The 27,641-nt window shown below is 31.7% G+C and overlaps 1 protein-coding gene across 1 annotated transcript in view; it reads right to left on the minus strand.

Moving 5' to 3' along the window:
- Nucleotides 1–7,821: 7,821 nt before the first annotated feature.
- The window catches only part of HELRODRAFT_119465 (hypothetical protein), a gene marked incomplete at both ends in the record, with an annotated part of 50,959 nt that continues 31,139 nt past the window's right edge, over nt 7,822–27,641 (minus strand). The window contains 4 exons of the mRNA XM_009014186.1: nt 7,822–7,930; nt 8,816–8,900; nt 15,040–15,135; nt 18,265–18,370. Of these exons, the coding sequence (XP_009012434.1) occupies nt 7,822–7,930; nt 8,816–8,900; nt 15,040–15,135; nt 18,265–18,370 (396 nt within the window). The remainder of the gene's footprint in view (nt 7,931–8,815; nt 8,901–15,039; nt 15,136–18,264; nt 18,371–27,641) is intronic.

Raw genomic sequence — 27,641 nt, forward strand, 5'->3', positions numbered from 1 at the left:
GTGACTCTTGTGACAAGATAACATTAAAAATATCAACAACAAAATGACGTCATAAACAACATCTAAATTAACAACAATAACATAAACATTAATAACAACAATTACACTAACACCATTAGAAAGAACAACATTGGAAACATCAACAACAACATTAACATCAGGACAAAAAAGAACATCAACATCAACATAAACATAAACATCATCGGGTCACCAGCTTCTATATATGAACAACAACATAAACATTTATATGAACAACAACAAAAACATTTATATGAACAACAACAAAAACATTTATATGAACAACAACAAAAACATTTATATGAACAACAACATAAACATTAGCAGCATCAACATTAACATAAACACCAACACCAACAACAGCAGCAGCACCTTATTGTTCAACTGCAATGGAACGCACCATCATAAACAAAGGAATAATTTTTACAAGGAAATAAATGATCATATTCAGCAGACTTTTAATAAAAAAACTTTTAACGAGAACAGAAACTAGCATTTTATATCCAGATCAATTTAAAATCATCTTATTAAAAACATAAAACACATACAAAACCTCAAAAATAACAAAACATAATTTTTTTTATGGTATATAAACAATTGTCGACACACCCAACCCAACATTGGTAGATAGACAAATATAATATTTTTTAAAGTTTGGCCTAGTCACACAAGCAGGTAAAAAATTGAAGAAGAGTAGCAAACCATTTATGGTTGTGAATGTTCGATTTGAAATTTTTTTTGCATTTTTAGTTGGTTATAGTGGTGGTCATAATTTTTTTTCCAAAATGTTTAGTATCCAAATAAATATTTTTAATTTAAAACTTATAAATATTGTTAAAAACAACTCAAATTTTCGCACGACACACGTCAGAACTTGAAAGCAAACAATACATAATTAACACTTCATTTCACATTAATCATACAACAAAGAATAATTTTACAAAGAAGTGTTTCGAGATTTGTTCTGCATATTTTGCCTATCAATCAATCAATCAACCAATCAAACATACACACGTTTAAGCATCAAGACAAACATACAAGCACACAAAAAATATTCCATTTAGCACTCAAACAAACATACAAACTAACATACAAACAAACATACAAATACATGCACACAAACAGGCAATAATGAAATACAACAAAAGATTGTATAAAATTTTGTATCTGTGATTCTACCATCCGCAAATAAACTAAATAATCTTTTTATTATTACCATCCACGTTATCACCATCATCATTTTTTTTTCTCCTCCTCTTTCTCCTCATCAACATCATCATCATCGTCATCATCATCGTCATCATCATCGTCATCATCATCCACGTCATCTTCCACATCATTATCAACATCACCCACATCATCATCACAACTCACGGGTAGGCAGCATACTGGATAGTTTGCGGGAGTATGTAGGGCTGCTGTTGCTGTTGAACCTGGTGCTGTTGATGTTGCTGGAGTGAGGTGTAGCTCTGCGGCCAGAAACCAAACTGCAAACAAATAACAACAACAACAATAATAATAATTACTATATAAAACAACAACAACAGCAATTATAAAAATTGTAAACACTCTTAATTTACATTGCAGAAACATTAGTGGATGTGCAAATACATAGCAAAAATATTTCGCACATTATTATTATTATTATCATTCAATAACTTATTTAAAAAATCTATTTCTAGCTGTGTTTCATAACTTCAATCACGTTTTACACTAACATAAACGCGAGAAAGAGAACAATTCATGAACCTACTTACGAAGGTGCAATCCGACGTTTTCAATTAATTTCAAGTGCATCGCCAAGAACCGTCGTCTATTCATTGCTTTCTTTTATAATTAAGTACGATTCACGTTGAATTTTTTATTTTTTTGCCAGATAAACTCATATTTTCGTTAATTATATTGCCAAAAAATATGTCTGACTAAAAATTTAACAAGTTATGTGCATTAAAGAAGACAATCATTTAAATGTAAACATGCTTTGGCCATTTCCACCCTTTGCATGTCGGTTTATGTACATAAAAACAATTTTTATAATTCATGCAAACAAATAATAAATGAACTGCTGACTTTATTACATTTGCCAGGTAATATGAAACATTTTACCGCAAGAACAAAATATAGCTTTACTACATGACTCGTTCAATTTATGGGAAACAATTGGCATAACAATAGCAATAACTAACATCAACGCTATGAAAGTAAGAATAAAAAATATAAGCGATTAAATAACAAAATGTACATGTACATATTTCAGTGTTTAATACAAATGAAATAATATTTATTGCTATCAAAATAAAATTTTCCAAAGGCGATGATGGGAGCTGATGTAAAAATTGCAGATAAACTAAACTCCACTCATTGATCGATCGATGCAACAAAATGTGCGCGAGTATTTTTATTTTTTGGCGCCTTTCTGCAGACTGGTTTAATTTATTTTCCAGTGCTAACAATGGCATATTTTTTGCATTTGTAAAAGTAATTATTATGTAACAATGGTATTTTTTTCAGAGGAAAATGCGTTTTTTGATACCTGATGTGATACCTGGTGTGATACCTGATGTGGTATCTGATGTGATATCTGATGTGATATCTGATGTGATATCTAATATGATATCAATTATCATAAGAAAATCAAGTTACTAACACAGCAAGCTCAGAGGAGTGAATAAAAAAAGTTTCAATAAAAGAAAGATGCAATGTTTAGGCTGAATGAACTTTAAAATATATTTTCACTGACATACTTGTGGACAGACATTTTACGCATCTTATTTATTATTCCCATATTATATCTTTATGTATCATGTATAGATGTGTCACACATGTGCGTATATGTATATATAATTATATAAATATATATACACATATATTTATGCATACACAGTAATTTATGAAATCTACCTAATTTCTAGCGTTGGATAGTTTTGAGTTGTTTATGTACTTCTGCACTGCCTATAATGATAACGAAACTTACTGTTATTTGACCTTGAAAAACAACACGGTATTAATATATACAGTTTATACGATATGATAAAAAAAGTACATAGATAAAAAACATCAATAACGGACAGGGACTATTGACAAGATGAACTGAAGAAACATTTGAAAATGATGTATTTATTACCTGTCCATATTTAATCAACATGTGTTTGTAGGCTGTTTGTGAACGAATAAACGAACTCGTGTGCATGTTTGCGTATAAAACAAATATGTACGTGTAAGTGTTTGCATGAACAAATGTGAATACTTTTAAAATTATATACAAACGCATATGTGCTGTTTTTTTAAGAGCAGACGTGTTCATGTATCAAATGGAACATGTGTGCACGCACAGGTGAGCGTGATGTTGAAGATGTCACATGTGATCAAGCGTCAGATGATGTTTCTATTTGTACATACGTGTGCGTGTGTGTGTGTGCGTGCCTGTGTGCTTGTCTATGTGTGTGCGTGCCTGTGTGTGTGAATGTGCAGCAGAACATACAATATTTATACGGAGACATGCGACGTAAAAATATACAATACGAAAAATGGTCATACACTTGCACAAATAATCAACACAAATCACCCGCCGATAAATGCAATTATAAGCATAAACAAGCAGCATATGCATGCACATACTTTACAGAAGAGATAATGTCCTTATATATATACATACATACATAACTATATGAATAGAGCAAATATAGATATTGCATGCAAATGTATCAATAGATACATAAATACATGCACATGTTAAGACATAAACAACAGCTAAAACATTGCAGATAAACAACAAACATTGCATCAACTCAACACACCTAACAAGCAGCAAACGTATACAATTCACGTACACTAATACAGATACACAAACAACCTAATGTACGAACACACATGTGTACATTTTTTCGAATACACGTACACTCATTGATAGGCTTATTTACATGTACAAATCTTTATTTTTGAAATATCACGATCTTTGTATGTAAGCTAAACGAAGAATTTATCATTAAGATAAAAAAATCATATCCGTTTGTGGTGTGTTTGTGTTGTGTGTGTATATGTGTGAGTGTGTGGTGTGTGTGCGTGTGTATGTGGTAATTTCTGTTTTGTTGTGTTACTCGTGCGCTATATTAATGCAATAAAATGCTCTGCAGAGACGTGTTAATCGTTACTTTGTAGGTAAAAAATAAAAAAAGAGAGAAAAAAATTATACTGCAGAGATCATCAAATCGATCGAAGGAAAACAGCTTTTATGGGTGCTGTCTGCTGTTTGTTTCTTTGTTTGCGTTTGAGATGTTTGAGATGAGTTCTCTGTTTGTTTGTGTTGTTATTTGTTCGTGTTTGTTTGTGTTTGTACTGCTGTGTTTGCTTGGGTTTGTACTCTTGTGTTTGCTCCTGTTTGTAGAGTTTTTTGTTTTTTTGTTTGTGTTATTGTTTGTTCAGGTTTGTTTGTCTGTTTGTTCGGTTGTTATTTTATTATTGGGAACGTATTTTGTGTTTATAAATATCGCTTTAATTTTTATTGTCTAAGTTTTTCTACAACTATGTATTTAACTCTGTATTTATCCTCATCGTCATGATACAAAATTATCATCGTCATCATCACAATCCTCATCGCCATCATCATTATCGTCATCATCATCATCATCATTATCATCGTCATCATCATATTCTTTTATCACAATCGTCACAACATAACACGTGTTACACATAACGGTAGAGTGTTAATCATATATAGAAATAAATAAATATTTTTATGTATATATACGGTATACATATCTCTTTCTCTGCCTCTCTTTCTCTCTTTGTCTTTCTCTATCGCTTTGGGTTTTTCTTTTCCTATCTCTCTCTCTCTCTCTCTCTTCTCTCTCTCTCTCTCTCTCTCTCTCTCTCTCTCTCTCTCTCTCTCTCTCTCTCTAAATAAAAATGTTGTGAATCATTAATCATCTGCTAAAACATAAAACTCGAGCAAGAGATATAAAATCTTTTATTAAGATTTTATTAGCGCCAGTACTTTTTTAAATGAATATTATTGAATGAGTTCGATTTTATATTCATTGCCGTTATTATCACTTGTCAGGAAAGGATTAGACATGACGATGATGAATATGTACGATGATACAATGATTATGTTGATGATGTTGTTGATAATGATGCTAATGATAATGGAGATGATGATGATGATGTTGTTGTTGTGATGATGATGTTGATGTTGTTGATAATGATGATGATAAGTAGATGATGATGATGTGGTTGTTGTTGATGATGATGGTGATAATGGAGATAATGACGACGTAGTCGTTGTTGTTGATGATGATGTTGTTGATGATGATGATGTTGTTGATGATGATGATGTTGTTGATGATGATGATGACGATTATGATGATGATGAAAGAATTTGAATGATAATGTAGTGACTATGTGTTTATAGAGGTTTGGAAAATGATAATGACATAATGATTAAGATGACAAAATGAACAATTTTATGATGAATTAAATAATGATGATGATAACGGAAAATATGATAATGATGATAACAATGATTATGATGGCGATAAATGTTCACCAAGATAAATCGTGATGATAATATGTTAATGACGATGATGTTAGTACTTTTAATGATTATGATGATGATATCGATGCAAAAACGATGATGATGAAGATGATGATAATTTTTACAGACAATAAAACGGTAATGTTAAGAAGCTGTTGCAATCGACCGACGAAGATGACGTAATAATGTTTTAATGAGAGTTATGTTAACTGTAGTGATGAAGTGATAAAACGTACTGAATGATGATGTCACTGATGATGTCAATGACGATAGTAACCATAGTAACGATGATGACGATGTTAATGATTAATCGTATTGTTATAAAGAATGACGGTGATGATGACGATGATGATGATAATAGTGATGATGATGATAATAATGATGATGATGATGATTATGATGATGATAATGATGACGATGCTTACGATGTTGACGACGATGATGATGATGATGCTTACGATTTTGTTAATAATGCAGTGATAACAATAAAAATTGAATAATAAAAATTTTTGTTTCATCTAATTGAAGAATTAATGATGATAACAGTAATGATAACAATAATGATACATTTTGTATGATACTCAAGACAAAAAATAATTTTGGACAACGTTAATTTGTTAAAAAACAATTTTAAAGAATCCTACCACTTTGTTATGCATGTTAAAAGCAAGCTTAAAACTTTCCTTGTACTCTTGTGTTTGTACCTTCATACATGTGTTTGTACTTTTGAATGAGTTAAATGATCAAAAATGGAAATTTGCTTACTTTTCATGCAACAAAAATTTGATTATTAATTTTTTTGGTATGAAGAATTTTTCGTCCACTTTAAATTTTCTCACCTCCGAAGTTTGTTTTTTTTTGTTTATACAACTTTTCAGCTAACATATTTTAATGAGAATGGAAATTTTCCACTGAATTTCAGTGCACGTCAGTAAATAAAAACACGAAAAAAGTGTTCACAATTTTAGACGTGAATATTTTTCAAGCGTAAATAAATCTTTAAAATTAAAAAAAAACTAAGTAGAACAAAATTATAAACAAAACTTTGAAAATTGATAATAGGAAGCAATCAACGTCAATCAAATTTTATATAAACAATTGATAAAATACAAACATTCATAAAAGATTATAGAAAATAATAGGAAATAACAATTGAGCAACTTAAACAACAACATACAATTAAGAGAAACATTCAACAAACAACCACAGTATCTACAATCTTCTGAATTAAAATAAACAACAACAAACATTCTAGCAACAGTTTTCTAATAAATTAAATAATTCAATGATTTATAAACAAATGAGGAAAAAGCTAATTACTTAAAAATATTATGTAACATTAAATTAAATCAAAACTTAACAAAGCAAAATTAAAACGCAATGAACTGCTCTACACTAAACCGAATCTCATTTTCAACAGAAGAGCAACTCCAAACAACAACACCTCACAAACAACAACAAAAAAAACAACAACAACAGCACAACCACAACAACAACAGCCCAACAACAACAACAACAACAACAACATCATCATCAACAACAACAACAAAATTGGCAAAAGCAGCACCAGCAATAGCCTGAGAAACAAAAGGTGTAAAAAAGAAACAAACCAGAATTGTAAACGAAAAATTTTAAATTAATGTCGTTGGTATGCAGGAAAATTCGAAAAAATTTGAAAGCACTTGCTAATTTATTGGAATTAATTAAATTTGAAATTTTAATTATCTTAAAAATATTTTCAGACTTTTTTAAAACTAAAAAATTTATGAAACTTTTAGAAAAATATTATTTTGATGCATTTGTAACTTGTGAATAATTAAAAAATTGACACTTCATATCACTTTTTCAACACCAAAAAATAAAAAAATGATTGAACTATAAAAAAAACGACAACGCCAACAATGTTCAATTTATTGAATCTAATTAAATTTAAATTTTTAATTCAATTGAAAATATTTTCACGCTCTTCTGAAACCAGGCATATATTTTGGAAACGTAAACCTTAAGCAGTCAGTCACATGTTTTGATAAAAAAAAAGTTAAGAAACGATAGAATTTTCAATCTTGGATAATCGTGACAGAGTTTTTGAATTCAAAAAGATTCTCTCCCATCAAACGTGTATAATGTTTCCAATTTTGATATACGTGCACTCTCTGAAATAATATTTTCAACACAAAACGACCCAAAAAAATTAAAACTTTAAAAATTAATGTAACCGTTTGTGGAAGAAAGGAAAGTGTGGCTTGGATGGATGAGTTGGGCGAGTCTGCATTCGAAGTCGGTGTCTCCTTGCCCCAGGAACATTTTATTGTGTAGCCGTTGATCTCCGCGCCGTTCATACTCACTATCGCCTGGGCCGCCGTTGACTTGGAACAAAATCTGATGATGATGACGACGACGATGATGACGAAGATGATGATGAAGATCATGATGACGACGATGATGATGAAGATGAAGATGACGACGATGATGATGACGAAGATGACGATGACGACAATAATGATAATGATAATTGAGATGTGGTGATAATGACGGCAATTTGAACGATTGTGAAATAATGGACAAAAACCGTCTTTCACATTATTACATTCATTCATTGTTAGTATAATATAATAGATATAATAATAGTATAATAATTATTATTATTAGTAGCAGTAGTAGTAGTATTAATATTAGCGGTAGTAGTAGTAGTAGTATAAGTAGTAGTAGTAGTAGTAGTAGTAGTAAATAGTAGTAAATAGTAGTTGTGTAGTGGCAGTAGCTGTAGTAGTAGTAGTAGAAGCAGTAGCAGTAGTTGGAGTTTTAATTTAATTAGTCTGGCATTTGAAAAAATAATCTTGACGTAAGTAGAAATGAAATCATCGCCGAAAAACTAATTGGACAAACAAAACTCTAATGAAAATTATCTGTAAGTGCCATCCAAATGTTTTAGATGAGTATAAGGGACAATGGCAAAATGATATTTTATAAACTTTTATACTACTACTGTTACTACTACTACTGCTACTACTACTACTGCTACTACTACTACTGCTACTACTACTACTACTACTACTAATAATAATAATACTATCAGCAATGTATTGATATGAAAAAAGATCTACTTGAATATAACAATGACAACGATGACGATGATGATGGTGATGATTAAGATGAAATGATGAAAATGATGATGGTAATGGTTAAGATGTGATGATGACGACGATAACTGTGGTGATTATTACAAAGTGGTGATGACGACGATGGTGATGTAGCTCAACAAACCTTATGAATGCGTATCCCTTGTCTTTGAACACTCTGATCTCTTGGATAGTGCCGAAGGAATTGAATGCTTCATGTAAGAGTTCCTCTGTTGTAAGGTGTTGTATTTGGTTTAGTTGGGTTTGGTGTGTTGGTTTGTTTGTTGGTTTGATGTTTGTTGCGTCTTTTGTTTGCTTTCGCAAGTTTGTTGGCATGATTTTGGGTGTTGTCAATTTGAGTTGTTGTAGTTTGGTGATAAATTTTATGTTTAATGTTTTTTTATTACTTTGCATTATTTTTTGTGTAAAAGTATTATTATTATTATTATTATTGGTTGTTTTCTTAAATGATGGCTATATAGTTGTATGCCTCATAAGTAAGTTTAAAACTTTTTGATGTTGAATAATAAAAAAAATGAATAGAGGTTTGGCAATGAATGGTTCGCAAACAAAATAAAATCAAACGATAGAGTAGCACAGCCGCAATAAAGTGCTACCGAAACAAAAGCCCGATCGCCGCAATGTAATCTCAACCGACCAAAATTAATAACGCAAGCTAAATGGCCGTGCCGACATATTGAAATATAATTTCATAACAATAACCGAATAACAACAACATCAACAGCAGCAACAACAACAACAATAACATCAACAGCAGCAACAACAACAACATCAATAGCAACAACAACGACAACATCAACGACAACAGCAGCAGCAACAACAACAACAACGACAACATCAATAGCAACAACAACAACAACATCAACTACAACAGCAGTAGCAACAACAACAACAATAACAACATCAATAACATCATCAAAAACGGCAATGACATCATCAACAACAACAATAATGACTACGTCATAAATCCGAAAATTACGATATAGTTTCATACACTAAAATATAAGAGACTTGTCCAAAAAATTTGTCCAAAAACTAAGCAAACGCGAAAAAAATATTAATAAATCCATAATAATCTTTATTATTCGTCTGAAAATAGTTTTAATAACGGCGACAACAACAATAACAACTACAACAACTACTGCTACTGCTGGTACTATAACAACAACAATAACTACTACTACTACTAATACTGATGATGATGCCGCTGCTGCTGCTACTACTACTACAACAACAACAACAACAACAACTACTACTACTAATAATAATATTAATATTAATAAGAAGAAGAATAAATACGAAGAACAATTATGTGATATCGAGTCATTCACCATAATGTGCAAACATTCAAACAAACACACTACACCCAAATACACGTACGGAACAATACCTAAAGGGACAGTACCTAAAGAGACATCATCAATACACAGCCATACACACACACGCCTTCGTATATACAGGGGTATCCGTACATGGATATAAACACGCACTCATAAAAGTACGCATGATTAATGTGCATTCCATGATTAGACTACTACAACGGAGGCTACTACTGCCTCTTTTACTACACAAGCTACTACTTCTATTACTACTGCTTCTACTTCTTTTACTACCTTTTACTACTACAGCTACGCCTGCTATTCCAGTTTTAGTAACAGCTACTTAACTTCCTTACCAGTACCAAAAAGTTTATCAAAATTACAATAAAATTACACACAAAACGAGTAAACGCTATTACAACTGCTGCTGCAACTACCACTACTACTACTGCTACTATTCCACGATTAAAACGATTACCACAACTGACGCGCTATTGTGGAACTTTATGTGATTATGTGGTAGACTGAATAGTTGTAAGAGAAATAAATTCCCACCTACATTCAGCCAAAAACACACATATATACACATACATACACACACATGTGCGCACATATCACATACACACACGCACTTGCACCCACTTAAATGCTTTCTACATTAAATCAGCCTGCCACTAATTTTATTCAAAGTTTTGTTGATGTGACTTCAGTTTTTTTGGTATTGTTGTTTGATTGTGTTGCTTTCTGTTAATGTCTTTGTTGATATTAATGTTGTTGTTGTTTGTTGATGTTAATATTAGTTACTTTTGTTGTTTATGGTAATGTTGCTTGCTGACGTTATCTGTTTAAAGTCTTGTTGAAGTTTGTGTTTTTGTAGTTTCGTTCGCATAAGTTGCTGGGTTAATTTTTTGTCATTGATGTCATTTTTAGTTGTCTTGTTGCTATTCTTTTATGTAAATTGCTGGTCGTCGTTGTTCTTATTGTTGTTATTATGATGTTGTCATTCATGTAAGCTTTTTCTCATTTCTGTGGTGCATCTCATCAATGTTCATGACATGACCGCATTTTTAAATGTTCTCACAATTTCTTGGTTTTGTTATAAATGTTTTTTTTTGTTTATAGAATTAGTCACGCAGCAAGAGTGCCTGTCGAGCTTCGTTTTATTGCGCGGTCACCTGCTTCGAATTCGTCTCAGAAAAACTCGAATACAATCAAACCTTCTCTCGTGCATACGATACGGTGCTTGCGCATATATGTAGAACATGAATGTACAAGCAGGTTGTGTGCTGTGAAAGTACAAAATGCTGAACTTGTAACAAAGCAAGTATGAAACGAACATTTGCTAAAAAGCTGTACGATTGTCGAAGTCGCTTGATGAAAAGCAAAAAAATTCATGCTTTAGTTATTATATTGTTGTCCGTTTTGATTTTTAGTTGTTACTGATTTTTATTTTTGAAATTCAAGAAAAAGTTTCATGAAATTTGTTCGTGCTGCTATTGTGTTAACTTTGTTTTTCATTGTGAAGTTACTGTGCAGATAAATTCCAATGAATGAAATGTACTGCTATTACGTCATATCATTCGTTTACACAACAATGCAATGGTTTATTCAGTGTTCATAGATGGGACTTTTTATCAGAAGCATCATGTCATCAGACCCGAATGAACATTACATTTAAATAAACATTGCACAGTGCAAGTATTCTCATTAGTTAAATTGCTATTCAGTACTTGCAACATCTTCAATTGTGTTGCTGAACAATGTAATTTCAACTTAACTTAATAATTTAAATGCTAATTTTGTGAAATTTTTAACAAAGACGTTGGGCTTATCACAAAAAATGATTCAAAAAAATTTCATTATTCGGAAGTTTTTGTCATTTTTGTCTAACGCTCGTTTTAATCTTTTAACTATTGAAATTTCATTAAAACTGTGAAAGACACAAAGAAAAATGAAAATGTTGAACTCTTTTAAAAAATAAAAAAAAATTTGCGACGAAAGAATAAGTAAACAAAACGTAAAACAAAAAAGAGTGACGAGCGAATTCAGAAGAAAGTGCAAGCAAGCACATAAAGGAACAGTTACTGCCACTATAAACGATCGCAAGAAAGACATAATGATCAGCCGGCAAACACAAAAAAAAATGAAATGAAAGAGCAAACAGAAGCAAACAGTTATTTTTTGAGAAGAAGATATTTACGTGTGTCCAACGCTGGATACTTCAACGCTGTATATTTAACCAAGCAAGCGACATCATTTATTCATTGATTTTTCTGTCTCTACCTCTATTTGTCCGTCTCTGATGTTTTGTACGGCGCTCTGCTGCACACAAGTGCATGTGCCACAATTTACATGTCAATGTATAGTTTTGATAAAATATTTGCACTTACACATGTTAATATGTACGTACACACGTGTGTACATTTAAATATTTTATACAGTTTTATAAAGTTTGTCTTTTCAATTTTCCTCACTAGAACTTTCTGGAAATTGTTAAATTTGTTGAAAATAGAATTATTATCCAAGTTCATCATGAAAATTTAATGAAACTTTCTGTATATGCTTGTATATGTTTGACATGTGTGCGTGTGTGTGTTGTATGTAAAGGTGTGTACGTGTGGATGTGGATACAACGGTTGAATAGAATGCAGTTACCTTGCATTAGCAGAAAGAGTTGATCATTTTATGATTTTCTATTCTTACAGTTTCTCTATCGTTCCAGCCATTATTGTCATTATCATTATTGCCATTCTTATCGTGCTTGCTGTTGGCGTTAGTGTGATTTTTAATGTCGTTGTTGATGTCGTCGATGTAATTTTTAATGTCATTGTTGATGTCGTGCTGTTGTTAGTCAGTAGTGACATATCCAGTTTCGACTAATGTTGCAGCCGTTATTGTTGTGTGGATTTTTATTACTTCAATCACAAAAGTATGCCGTGTTATTAATTCAACATAATGAACTGCACCGTTGGCAGTATAAATAAAAATATAGCAAGGACAGTCTTTATTAAGGATCCAAGTACAATGAAACAAAATGGACACACACACAAACACATTCACACACACACACAAACACACACAAACACGTACACATAAAAGCTTAATAAAATTAATGAAATAAATGGATTCGGAAAGAATGGACGTGTAATAATAATAAAAGCAATAACAACAAAAATAGAATAATAATAATAATAAATAATAATAATAATATTAACATTAATAAAAAAAAAGTAATATGAATTTTGAAAATAATGAATAAGAGGATGGCAATTCAAGACAGGGAATGCACTGTTAGGTTTTTTTATTTAGTTACAGTTCAAAAGAACATGTTGGCGTATTGATAGTTGAGCGGTATGAATGAATGAATGAATGAATGAATGAATGAATGAACGAACGAATGAATGAATGAATGAATGAATGAATGAATGAATGAATGAATGAATGAATGAATAAATGAATTAATGTATGAATGAATGAATGAATAAATAGACAAAAATGAGTGAGTAATCGAGTGAATGCATGACCATGCGGATGGTACGTTGAGTTAAAGTAATAAAAAAATGAAGAAACCGCTGAATGAGAAAGTGAGTGAATGAATGCTTGTAAGCAACTATAGGAAATGAATGAAAGCGTATTTACCATTTTTCAAAGTGATTTTTCATTAGTATTTCACGCAGCATGACTTCAATTTGTTTTAAAAAAATATTTCAAAATTTAAAAAAAATTGTTTGTCAGTGAAATTTTTTTACATCAAGGCTGCGTTCAGAGGGGTCGCTGCTTATTTTTAACGTGTGTGTGTGTGTGTGTGTGTGTGTGCGTGCGTGTGAGTATGTGTGTGTGTATGTGTTGAGTGTGTGTGTGTTGTGTGTGTGTGTTGAATGTTAATACTGATAAAAATATAAAACAAGAAACTAGATGATGCTGATAAGAAAATGATGATATCATTTTTTATAACAGTTTTAGTGTCAAAATGAAAGTTTTTTTTTTTATAGATGTGAATATAAATAGAATATAGAATTGCAACAAACTGATAGCATAGACATCGTAAAATTTAATCCCTCATTATGGTTATGTAAATAATAATGATGATGATATTAACTGCTGATGTGGATGTGTTTATAATGATGTAGTCGATTATGATCATGCCTATTATAGTGTTGAAGCTTTGATAGTTTTGTTGTTTGGTTGGCTGTTTGATGTGAGGGGCGTTGAACTGACTTGTGGAAACCTTTTGTTGAATTTAGCATAAAATATTCTAGTCTCTATTCACACCATCATCATCATTCTGTCATCTTCGTCATCATTCTGATGCCAGTTCCAAAAATGGTCATCATCCATCATTATCATCATCATCATCATCATCATCATCATCATCATCATCATCATCATCATCATCATCATCATCATCATCATTAACAACAAAAACATTTATGTCATCACAATAAAAAACACAGTCTGCTTTCTTCGAAGCACACCTCTTTTTTACTCATTCCATCATCTATTTATAAATCATATTAGTTAGAAATACTAAAACATGCGAGTACCTATATCGTAAAACGTTAAGTGAAACTGTGTTCCAAATCATAGTAACATTTATTATAAATACAATATCGGTATATTAGTTGTATTAATAGTAACTATGAAATCAATTCGTATTTAAAAATCAATAAGAATGTTTATAATTTAGAAAATTGAGAATTGAAAATTGTATTATTCTGTATTTTACGGTATCGGACCGGATTGTATTAAATAGATTTGTTATTGTAGTAAATGGTATCGTCATTTCATCGTTATTCGCGGTATCAAATCAGACTGTATTGAATCAGACTGGTAGGCATGGTGAAAAATTGTATCGGCATTGTATCGTAATGTATGGGAGTGCACCGGATTATAAAAAATCAATTCCCTATCCTATTGAATTGTATCGGTATTTTACTGTATGTATCGGTGTGTTTGTATCGGTATCGATTTTAATTATATTGAATCGTATTAGTATCGGCATTGTATCGTATCGTAACGAAAGACTAACCAGATAATCCTGCAGTGATCCCACCGCAGTAGACTGTGCAGTTTGTTGAACTCGTCTGACAGAAGACCTCATCGTACGTCAGTGGCTTCGTATTTGCTGGAAAGAAAGGAATTGGTTGGAGTGTGTGATTGATTTGTTAGCTGTGTGATTGACAGATTGGTTGGTTGACATATGCGTGATCAGATGATTGGTTGGTTGCATGATTGAATGACTGGTTAAATGATTGGAAGAACTATTCGTATTTTATTGTTTGAATATTTTATTCATAATGTTCATTAGAATGTTGATGGATCGATTGCTGGTTTAATTAATAACAAATGATTTTTACTCGGAAGTTGTTGATTATATATTGATGATTGAATTGTTGATTGCCTGGTTCAGAAACAAAAATATAAAAAATGTGTCTGATTGATTGGTTGATTGATTGATTGGTTGATTGATTGGTGATATATGTGATTGATTGATTGACAATGTAGCTGATTAGTTGATTGAATGAATGGCTATAATTTTTGATCTGACCTGTAAAATTAAATGTGCAACTGACTGAATGATTGGTTGACTGGATGAATAATTAAATAGTTAGTTGATTGATATTTAAACAAATATATAAATAAATATATGCATACATATACAACCGTACATTTATACATGCAAAATGATGTATTACAAATTGAGAAAAAACTATAGCACAATGTCAGCTCTTTATTGTTAGCATTGGGAATTCAATAACCCATTTTACGAGGCACATCCATTAGGCCAGTCAGTCAATGAACCACACTCAAAAATACATTTTACAGTCAAAACAAAGTTTCAAATAAAAATGTGAATATAAAAATAGGAAAATAATAATCTGAAAATACATTTTTTTTTGTTTGTTGCAACTGCCCGCGCACATGTGAAAAATGAAAATAAATATTAATTTGGATGTTGAAAATGATGATGATGATAATAATGATAATAATAACAATAACAATAATGATGATGGTGATAATAATGACGGCGCAGATGACGACAACAAATTTGGTGATTATGACGACGACGACGATGATGATGATGATAACATCAATCCAAATCAAAATTCTATTAACATTATCACAAAAATTTAAAACTATCTAACTAAGATTGTAATAAAAATTTTTATCATCATCACCATCATGATCATTACTATTGCCATCACCACCATAATCATATATATATATATATATATATATATTCATGAAACTATATAGCGTTTCAGTACATGGATATTGATTTGAATACGTAATAACTAAAATCAGCTTTAAAGAATTGTTACATAATTGTTATTGTTTCCCTTTAGATCAATCAATTGCTCTCACCACTCAAACAATAATTGACAACAACAACAACAACAATGCCAAAAAGATAAATAATTATATCTATAAATATATGAATATATATTTCAGCTTGTTTCTTAAATATAAATTGTGATAGATGAATACGTACGATTATACGAATGAATACTTAAATATTAAATAATAATAGCATTAATAATGACGCAAAATTTCAGCCATCATCATCATCATCATCATCTTCGTTATTATTATTCTTATTATTATGTAAGGAGCCTGTCAGTTCAGTGCACAAATCTGAAAATCGAAGGACAGATGCAGAAATATTGAAATGCTCTGAAAGGCGTGAAGTGATGAATAAAAAAGAAAAAGAAAAATAATTGGAAGGTTGTACTTTTTTTTTCGTTCGTTTTCTACTTTTTTTACATATTTGCTCATTTTTTCTCATGTTTGTCAATTCTTTACAAACTTTTTTCCATGTTTTGCTATTTTCAGGCTAGGTTTTTTTTCTATTCGTTAGCTTTTTTTCTGTTTGTTCTTATTTTTTTTCGTTTTGAGTGAATTTTTCTCCTGTCAATTTTCAAGTTGTATGGAATTTTCTGGTTCCCCTTTCGTTTTTTTAGTTATTGTATTGCAGCTTCAAATACAAAATTGTGAATGGCATTTTTAATTTAAAAACAAAAATAACCTGATGCGTGAAAATTGAAGTTATTTTTCAAACTAATCTTAATTTTGTTCAAATAAAAAAATATATTCAAATAGCACGGATATATTTGCATGAACGCATCGGAGTTTTCAATTTGAGAGTATCAAGATCTCTTTGGTTGCACGTGTTTGAAACCTGCTTGTATGCATGATGAAGAGAGAGACGGACGGCTGGGAAGGAAGAAAGAAATAAAGAAAAAAGGAAAAAAAAGAAAGAAAAAAGGAAAAAGGAAAAAGAAAAAGACAAGAAGCAGACGGAGAGAGACACAAGATAGACAAGAGAGATGCAGGCAGGCATTCAGACAAGAAAATGATAACCCATGCGAAGATTTAAATCCCCACTGCCAATCATCCAACGGGCTTAAGCTAATGAAATAAATCTGTCTTTGAAACGTTTGTTTGACACACGCACAATTATTTTCAAAGATTATTTTTACATTTATAAAACAGGCGCACAGTACTGATACAAGGCATATGATAAAAATATACAACAGTGCGTATTGGTAGACGCGTTCAAAAGTCAGTTTCACGATACTTTGCACGCTTTCCCGAACATGATCGAATGATGAATAAAAAATGACGAAATGTCTGAATGAAGCAAATTCACGAGATCAAGATGGCGAGAACGATGATGACGAAATGAACAAAGATCATATTTTGGTCACATGACTCGCGCACAACACTGGTGTCCAACACCATGACGTACAACACTGCACGTTGCCGATGTGTACACTCACGTACACGGTTGCTACGGACTGTACACAAAACTTGAGGCTGAATTTATTATGAATAATTAAATTCATACAAAACTTTCAAAATTTTTCATAACTCATCATGCCATTCATCAATTTTTATTATTCATCATTCCGTGGTGGAGCAATTATTTCAGCTTCTTTTCAGAGTAAACTTAAAAAATCTTTTGAAAACATTTCTCCTTTAAAAATTACATTACTGTCGTTGAAACAGTTGCATAACAATATCACATGCGATGATGAATTGCCGTTACAACCAACTTAGAATTTTGAACGATGAAACAAAAAATGCATGGGAATGTTAGAAAAAAGTGAAATACATTTTTACAGGATATACAATACATTACACATAACACATTACATATGATACATAGAACAAGACACACGTGATACATAACGCATGATAGATAGATACAAGATAGATACATGATACAAATGAAAACATCACACTGACTGACCTTCTTTTTGAGCAGCGGATGCAGGCTTGCGGACCGCCCAGTTGGTCCTTATGGGTCTGCTTCCAACTTTCTGTCCGTTCATTTTGCTGATGGCGTTTTCTGCGTCCTATTTGTCAATTTTATTTTCCAACACATTCAATACGGCGTTAGCTTCATAATTTTTTAATTGTTATTTTTAAAAAATAAAAACGTTTTCTCATCTAAGCAAAACATAACATGAAACACTTAATCTGTGTTTGCGTGCGAGCCAGGTTAACTTCGTCATCTGGCTGAGAGCTTGTTATTGGAGATGAAAAAAACCCAGATGATATCATGAGTAAGAGGTGATTGTTTGTCGCTTAATAAGAAAAACGTCAATTCTTGATAAAATGTAAAAAAAATATTGTTTTAAGTTAATGAATAATATTAATAATAGAATGTCGTTTGTAATGTTGTAATGTTCGTAAATGTGTTGAATGCATTGATGTTGATTATTCTCAAATAAATAGTGATGAAATGATGAACGAACATTTTGAACGGTGCAATGGAGATGATGATAAGAGAAACAATAACGTGCCAATGATGACAACGTGGATGATGATTGCGACGATAATGATAATGGTGGTGATGATGACGGCGATGATGATAACAATCACTCAATCATAAATAATTGTATCCGCTCAGACAAACCGCAGATAATTCATGAAAAACCGTTTATATGGTCTATTGATTAATTGAAGTGTTGTTGCTGCTGTTGTTTTTGTCGTTGTTTTTGTTGTGTTATTAGTGCTGATAGCAATTCTGTTTTTATAGTAGTAGTGGTCTTTTTGTAGTTTCATGTGAGTGTTGTCATAATTCAAGTTTTTTCTAGTAGTGCTGCATAGAAGTCTTTATTAGCAAAATGTTAGTTTGCCTGTATTTTTACATCTTTAAGTTGCTCCTATAGTAGGTTTTTTTCCATTTTTTTTGACAACGGGATTTTTCAATCTACTTTAACTTTTCATTTATAACAATATTAGAGTTATAAAATCATTTTTGCATTTTGCTAGAAATATTAAGAAAACTTTTTAGCTAAGCAGTGGAATGCATAGTCTAGCGTTTGTGCGTCAATTCTCGCGAATTTACATGTGCCGTGTGTTTGTTGTTCTTACATCTGAGAAATATTAACTAGAGAATTGTACAAAAAGTTACTCAGACTTAAGTACGTTTTGTTCACCCAAGTTCATATTTTTGAGTAATGCCACAAGTATGATTTCTGTTTAGTATAATAAGGCACGGATGGTAGTGATTAGTTACTACAATAATAGCTGCTTTGTTCTATGCAAACTGTTCCTACTTTGATCTTTTTATATCATCCAGCCATTAACGCGGAGTTTTAAAATACTTGAACAACATGCAACCACCACCACAACTGAGCAACAACATCCAACCAGCACCCCTCCACCACTACCACCACCACCACCACTACCACCACCACAATCACGTAACCACGTTGCATCCGATATGATTGATCGATGAAAAAATTCTCTCACAAAGATTTTTTTATTACTCAAATCAATAATGACGTAGAAGTAAGTTTGCGTTAAACCAGGTTATTGTACGAATCTCCATATTAAAGAGTCATATACATAATATAAAATATAAGTAATAATTTTAATCAATATATAAAAAACATTGAATACCATGAAAAGAACAAAGGTCACATGACCCTTGCAACAAAGGTCACATAGCTGTTGCAACAAAGGTCACATAACACTTGCAAGTATGCATGAGTGCGTGCACAACACACGCAAACACTCGCAAATAAATGACAAGTAGAGAAGAGAATGACAAACACGTCAATACAATAATACGTACATTGGCAAAATAGGATGGTGGATATATGTGTAGAAACATTATATATGTATGTGAAGAAGAAATACAATTACCTCAATTAGGTATGTATAGTGCACGATATAAAAACACCTCAAAATTCGCACATGTTTGAACGACACGCGCATCTGAAACTAGCACGCATGCGTATCAAACATGCTTCTTACTTACAAAGATTCACAACGATCACACATCTTCAATGGAAAGAAAAAAGAAACTCGAACAATATGCACCTCGTTTGTTTATAAAAATGGAAAACTCCCTGGAGGGAGAATACTTGGATGGGTATTTGGGTATTTCCTGAAACAAATTGAAGTCACATCGCGTAAAATATAAATGAAAAATCGGATGAAAAATTTAAACAGCGTTTACATTCATTTTTATATTTGCTCGCTCCTGTGGGAAGAGCTGGGCCAATATAATTTTATAATTTTATGTTGTACAAGAGGCAAGTTTCGTCCAGAACATACATGAGTATGCAGCGCCTACACACACACACACACACACACACACACACACACACACACACACACACACACACACACACACTCACCACACACACACACACACACATACCACACCACACACACACACACACACATCGGCCCAACCACATGAGCCGGTAGAAACATGCGGACGAATTTGGTATAAAATGAAAAAAGAAATGAGCCATTGGATGGAGTGCGTGCGATGATGAAATATTACATGGCAACGTCATCCATCAAACATTACGTCAGATTGGTCAAGAAATATAAAAATTAATAATTATCAGATGATTTATCAAATGATCAATTAATCATAAGCACTCCATTGATTAATTGCATGTCCCTTAATTTCGCACTTATTCAATTAATTAAATGGCAAATTGAATTAGTTGTGGTTAATATCCTATCTCGATATAAACTTGAATTAATTAGACGGCCATGTTACTAAAAAGTTAATCAATGAATAATTCAAAACTATAGAGGTAATATTTTCTGTAACACATGTAAAACATTTTGGGTTCAATAATATATGGAATTCAAAATTATTCAAATTTAATATTAACTTGAATTTAATGGTTTATTTTTTTAAAAACCAGCTACGTTCGCAGAAAAAAATTTCGTACGTCAAGAAATTGTCAGAGCATCAAAAAATTAATTTGATCGATTTTCATTTTTAAAAAGCAATCAATTCCAGTCAAAAACTTCTGAGCGCATTCAATTTATATTTCAAAATTAAATTCTATAAGTGCAAACACGGCATGAAAATGTAAAAGTGAAACTTTATTTTAAGTCAATAAGATAAAAAAAAGAATGAAAATCAAAAAAATTCAAAGGTTACAAATTAATTTATCAGCCAGTAAACCAAACAAACGACAAATACTAAGCAATAAAACAACGAAAAAACTGCTGACCACTTTCAATAAACATGTGAAAACCAGAACCAAGAAATAGAGAGAAAAAGAAGGAAGCATAGATTTGATGTGAACTACGAACGTTGGACAGCAGGCAGGCAGGCAAGTAGGGCAGGGTGGCAGACGTAAGAACGTATCAATCAGCGATTGAAGGCGATAGATTTTCTTTTTCAACGTCATGTCCTCAGACAGATCACTTCGTCATTTCTATTCCGTTAATTAAATGTCACTCTGCCTGAATACGTTACCTCGTGTTGTCGTTGTTGCTGTTTTGTCGTTGTTGCTGTTTTTATTGTTGCGTTTTTATGTCATTTTAATGTCATTCTAATGTCATTTCAGTGTTCTTTTAACATCAACGTTGATGTTTTTGTGTTTTTGTTGTTGTGTTGCTGTTTTGTGTTCTAATTTTCAATTTAGTCAGACATGCAGACATGTTTCATTCGTAATGTTAGTGGTGTTAATTTTAACGTTTTTGTTTGTTTTCGTTTAAATTTTCATTTATTTTTTGTTAGTATTTAAAGAGTATAGATACTATTGCTATGTTAAATTGAAATGAAGTATAGTGATGCTGGGTTGTTGATGCTTCGTCTGGAAGGTTACTCATTTTTATGTGTTCAATGGTGAAATTTTCAATGTTAACTTTGGCCTTAGTAATACAATGTCCGTTATCATTGCAATGACATTTGGTTTGAAAGAAAGAGCTCTAAATGTTTTGTAACTTGCAATGAGTGTAAACTTGTAAAGTATGCTGCTAGTGAAGCAAGTTCATTTTGTTTCAATTTGTTTCCACTGCATGTTAAAGTTGTTGTTTGGACTCTTCATTTTTTTCAAAAAATGTTAATATTTGTTCATTTGCTTTTTAGATTCAATAGCAAGCTTTTAAAATTAAATTTATGATGCATTGTTTTTATTTTTTAAACAACGCTTTCATCTGTATTGAGTCTCTATGCAAACTCGTTGTGTTTTAAAAATAACCAAAAAATGTTGTCACCAGTGTTTTGTTTTATTAGTTTTATTTGAACTGTAGTGCCCGCCTGCCAGGGTTTTTTGTTTTGCACTGCTGATTCAAATTTTTGCTCAAAATTACTGCAAGACTGTGATAACAAGAAGACGGATTGGTGCGAAATAACTTCATAGTCTCGTTTTTCTTGTATTTTTGTTGATGCTATTTGTCTTGTTTATTTTTAATTCTTTTACGGCAACCATGTTTAATGAGTTTTTTTATTTAAGTTTTATTTTTTAAAAATTGAAAAATATTTTAGAATAAAGTAAGCGTGACAGTTTAAATGTTTTTGAATGACATTGAAATTGTTATGAAAGTTTTAAAATTATTTATGATATAATGCACTGTTAATCAGTTATTTATTTGTTCATAAATATTTTCATTGGAGCTAAATGATTTTTGAACTTTGGTACATCGTTATTGCTGCCGTTTTCTTAAATAATGAAAAATTGTATAGAAAGATGGAAAGGAAGATGATAAGGAGGAAAGAAAGATGAAGATAGCGGATGAAGAAAATGGAGAAGATGGAGAAAGTATAAGAAGAAGAGAGTAAGTAGCAGATGTGCCGGCATGTGCGCAGACAGGGAAGTCATGTATGGAGCATATGTGCTGTGGAATGAGGAGGGCCTCGGGAAAAGATGGATTAAAAAATATCCAACGACTGCCAACGACTACCAGCAACAACACTTGGACTTCTGTACTGTGCTTCTGTATCGTACTCATGTATCAGTTTTAGTAGGACGTATAAATTGTAAATAAAATGGAAGTTGCTTGATATCTAGATTTAAACGGCAAAAATTCAAACGTCGTTCCAGGTTAGGTGGCCTTGTTTAGTTTATGTATTTCAACGTGCACTTTGACCTTTGGGAAAACCAATAAAATGAATATATTGAACTTTCAAAATTAAAAAAAAATTTGTTAAATGAAAATATCTGCCAAATGTGCCAGGACTACAAACTCAAAATTAACTGACTGCATGTGTCAATTGAATAGATGTTAAACCTTTAACAATTAAACAACATTTATTCACTTTTTGAAATTTAACAAAAAAAAATAATCAAAACGCAATGAAAAAATCAATAAAAAATCAATCAATCAACGGTAAAACAATTATTTATTCTAAAAAACTGAACAACCATTCAGCTAATCAATTAATCAATCATCAAATAAACCGTCACACCAATCAGTCAATCAATCAGTCACTTATTAAAAAAAGTAGATAAAGCAGAGCGCCAACACAACAAATTGCACACAACAAAACACACAGTACACCATAGCATGCACACCAAAAAACCCACCCGACCACCCAGAATACAAAATAAAACACGCCAAAACACACAAAACCACACCAAAACACACCACAACACACAACAGCCTACCATAACACAGCTCACATCCCAGAGCGCATGTAGCACAAGGGACAAATAAGAAATTACAAGACATTATGAAAGACGTCTGCATAGCCCGCTATCTCATTGCTCCCATGGCACGTGCAATGGAATTCATATGCACCTGATGTCAGGATTAAAATATTTTTATACCATCATAATATAATTTTTTTCCTCTTACGAAATATTATAACAATAATAAATATAGTTATTTAAGCATAGAATGGTAAATAATTCATATGCATATTTACCTGTATATATACAGGTATACAGTTATTAAGTTAATATTGTTATTAGGCGCTGAAATGTATAGCTGGTAACATCATCGCTATACTTATTTGGTCCACATCCTAGAAGATATTTTATAAGAATCACTTGAATACTAGTCACATCATTAGTGTTTGCTACTGAAGCTCATCACAATCTCACTAACTGATTTAAAAATGGTCTATGTTGTTATCATTGGCTTCACGGTAGAGATTTTTTTTTTTAAATAGAACAACTTGATAACACAACAGGCAATGCTAACAAGCAACAACTACAACTGCAGCAACGATCAACTCTTTATAATTTGTTTTCAATTTTCATTTTGAGACAATAAGTAGTAAACAAAAACTAAATAGCAATTTTTTTTGCATTAGCAATTGCATAATAATAGCGCTTTCCAAAAACGCATGAACACGCACAGGCAAAAATATAATTAAAACTTCAATGGAATAGTCTATGATATCACGATAATATGGTATTATCATTATATGATATTATCATTAGAAGATACTCTCATCAATTGATATCATCATTAGAAGATATTATCATCAATCGACATTATCATTGCAAGATATTATCATTACTCTACTCGACACTTTCTTATTTAAAGTTTAATATAAAATAGTTTAATATATAGAAGTATTTGACTTCAAATCTGAAATGAAAAAAACGTATGGTTTCTTTTGACTAAAATGTCATACACATGCACGTGTGGTTATTCCGTGCTGTTTCCTGTTGTTGCTGTTAGGAAAAATTCGGATAGGGATAATTACAATGCCACAAATTATTCCTGATCGATTTAGTTGTGTTTGGTGTGGCGGAAAAACAAGAAAGTGAGAGATGGTATTAATTATTCAAGGAGTATTATATCATACAAAATTGTCATTTCTTACCTTTTGCGCGTTCCCCTGTAGTTAAAATTTTTACAAGTTTTATCACACAACAACGTTAATTAGCCTGTAACATTGGGGAATAATAATTACCATGAAAAAAAATAATTGGCAAAATCAATTTTGTTACTATCAACTCTTTTGTTTGAAATTACGTATGAAATTTTTATTTGATAACCCACGCATACATTGACACAAATGCAACACACACACACACACACACAGGACACAAATGCAACCACACACACACAAACACACACACAAACACACAAGCACAAACACACACACATAAACATACACACACACGCACGCACACACACACACACACGCACAAACACACACAACACACAGATGAAACATACAAACACCTACGTGGTTTGTCTGTATGTTATATGATATGTATATTACATTAATTGATATGTATCATACTTGCAAGCAGATTGATGATGATAAATACAAACAACAACAATAACAACAAAAACTACGACACCAACAACAACACCAACAACAACACCAACAACAACACCAACAACAAAAACTACAACACTAAAAACTACAACAGTACAATCCCCTGAGGAATGTCAATAGAGTGAATAACATAATAATAATGCTTGTATAAATAAGTTATATTAATATATTAATAAATATATGCATCCAGATACACACACACAATGGAAAGCTAAAGTCAAAGCATCAAATTTATTAACAGATTTTATGAGAAGAAACTTGAGGTGGACTAAATGAAGAAGTAATCAGCTGCAAAATAATTAAATTCATTTTCAAATATGCGAACTTCAATGAATTTATTTAATTATTCATAAATATTTATTTTTTTCAAAATTAGTTTTTTCATTTTGCACGGTATGTTTCTTGACCAAAATTTTGAAAATATAAACAACACGTACTAGTGTTAGAAGCGAAGGTGATGATGTAATTGAAAATATTTTCTAGAAGAATGTTAAAAACCAAAAAAGTGTTAATTATAATTATTAGAAGGAATAGAGAGGCATTACATTGCAGAACTAAGACTAGAAAATGATGCTCTGCTTTATGAGCTCATAAAATTTTCCGTGAAGGCAAATTATCGCTTTTTTGCAAATGCAACTAATAAAAAACGAAGCTTATAACATACCTTCCCACCACACACACACACACACACACACACACACGCACGCACACACACACACACAGATGATTGTTGTATACAAAAGGTGCATGCATATGAACACAGAGCCTATTATTATCAAACTTATTAGATTGGAAAGTTCATTGTTTAGAGCATATTGATTTTAATACGAACTATCATCATTCATGTGATATGGTATGTACTTGCAAACAACAACAATAATAACAACAACATCATCAACAACAAAAACTACTACAACAACAACAACAAAAACTACAACAACAAAAACTACAACTACAACAACAACTATAATAGTGATGTTGTGACAACAAAAGCGATGTTGACGGTAGATTCATTTTAATAACCATCTAATCACAAACAATAAAAATGAGATGATGAGATTTCTAATATGGCAATGGAGGTTTAGTGATAACTAAACACGAGTTGAAATCATTCTACAAAAAAACGTTATCATCTTTTCATTTTTATCACCATTGTTGAGGCATTATCATTATATCATTTATCACCATTGTAGTCATCACCATATCATCAAGTTGACAGTAAATGACACCACGCAAGTGATATAAAAAAGGAAGATATCATCACTCACTTTTTAATCGTTCATATCATCCTGAATTGAAATCCAGTTACTTATTATGTCATCATCATCATCATTATGATTGTTATCATCATCAGCTTTATCATTGTGACCTTCAACTCCTTCTCTTCTACTTCAACATCATCATCATCATCACCATCATCATCATCGTCATCATCATCATCATTATCATCAGCATCATCGTCATCATCATTACATACTCAGATAGCTTCATCGCTTCTAACTTATTTATTATTCACCGAAACAAAAAAATAACTGTCTAAAAGCGCACTGGTCCACAAATGCGTCCGTATCACAAAAAATTATTCTTTTCACCATCACCATCATCACCATATCGTCACCATCGTCGTCGTGTTTATCATCGTCGTCGTCATCATTATAATCATCATTATCGTCATCCTCATCATTGTCATCACCCTTTTGATTGTCAATGTTCATCGTTATTAGTTCAATGCATCGGTAAATTCAAACGCAGTTTTCATTGTCAAGTCATCATTATCCTCTATCTAATTATTATCATGTGTTTGTTAATATTGTATGTTAAAAAACACATTGTTGTCATTATTTAATTACTTACTCGCTCGGGCACTCACTCACTCACTCACTCACTCACTCACTCACTCACTCACTCACTCACTCACTCACTCACTCACTCACTCACTCACTCACTCACTCACTCACTCACTCACTCACTCACTCACTCACTCACTCACTAACTCACTCACACAATCACTCATTCGCTCATTCATTCGCTCACTTATTCACTCACTGTCGGACAACTCCGATGTATCAAACAGCAACGACATCATCATTAATCACATCATCCCACAAGAAGAA

This window comes from Helobdella robusta (assembly GCF_000326865.2).
Source record: "Helobdella robusta unplaced genomic scaffold HELROscaffold_13, whole genome shotgun sequence".
In the NCBI taxonomy this organism is placed as follows: Eukaryota; Metazoa; Annelida; class Clitellata; order Rhynchobdellida; family Glossiphoniidae; genus Helobdella; species Helobdella robusta.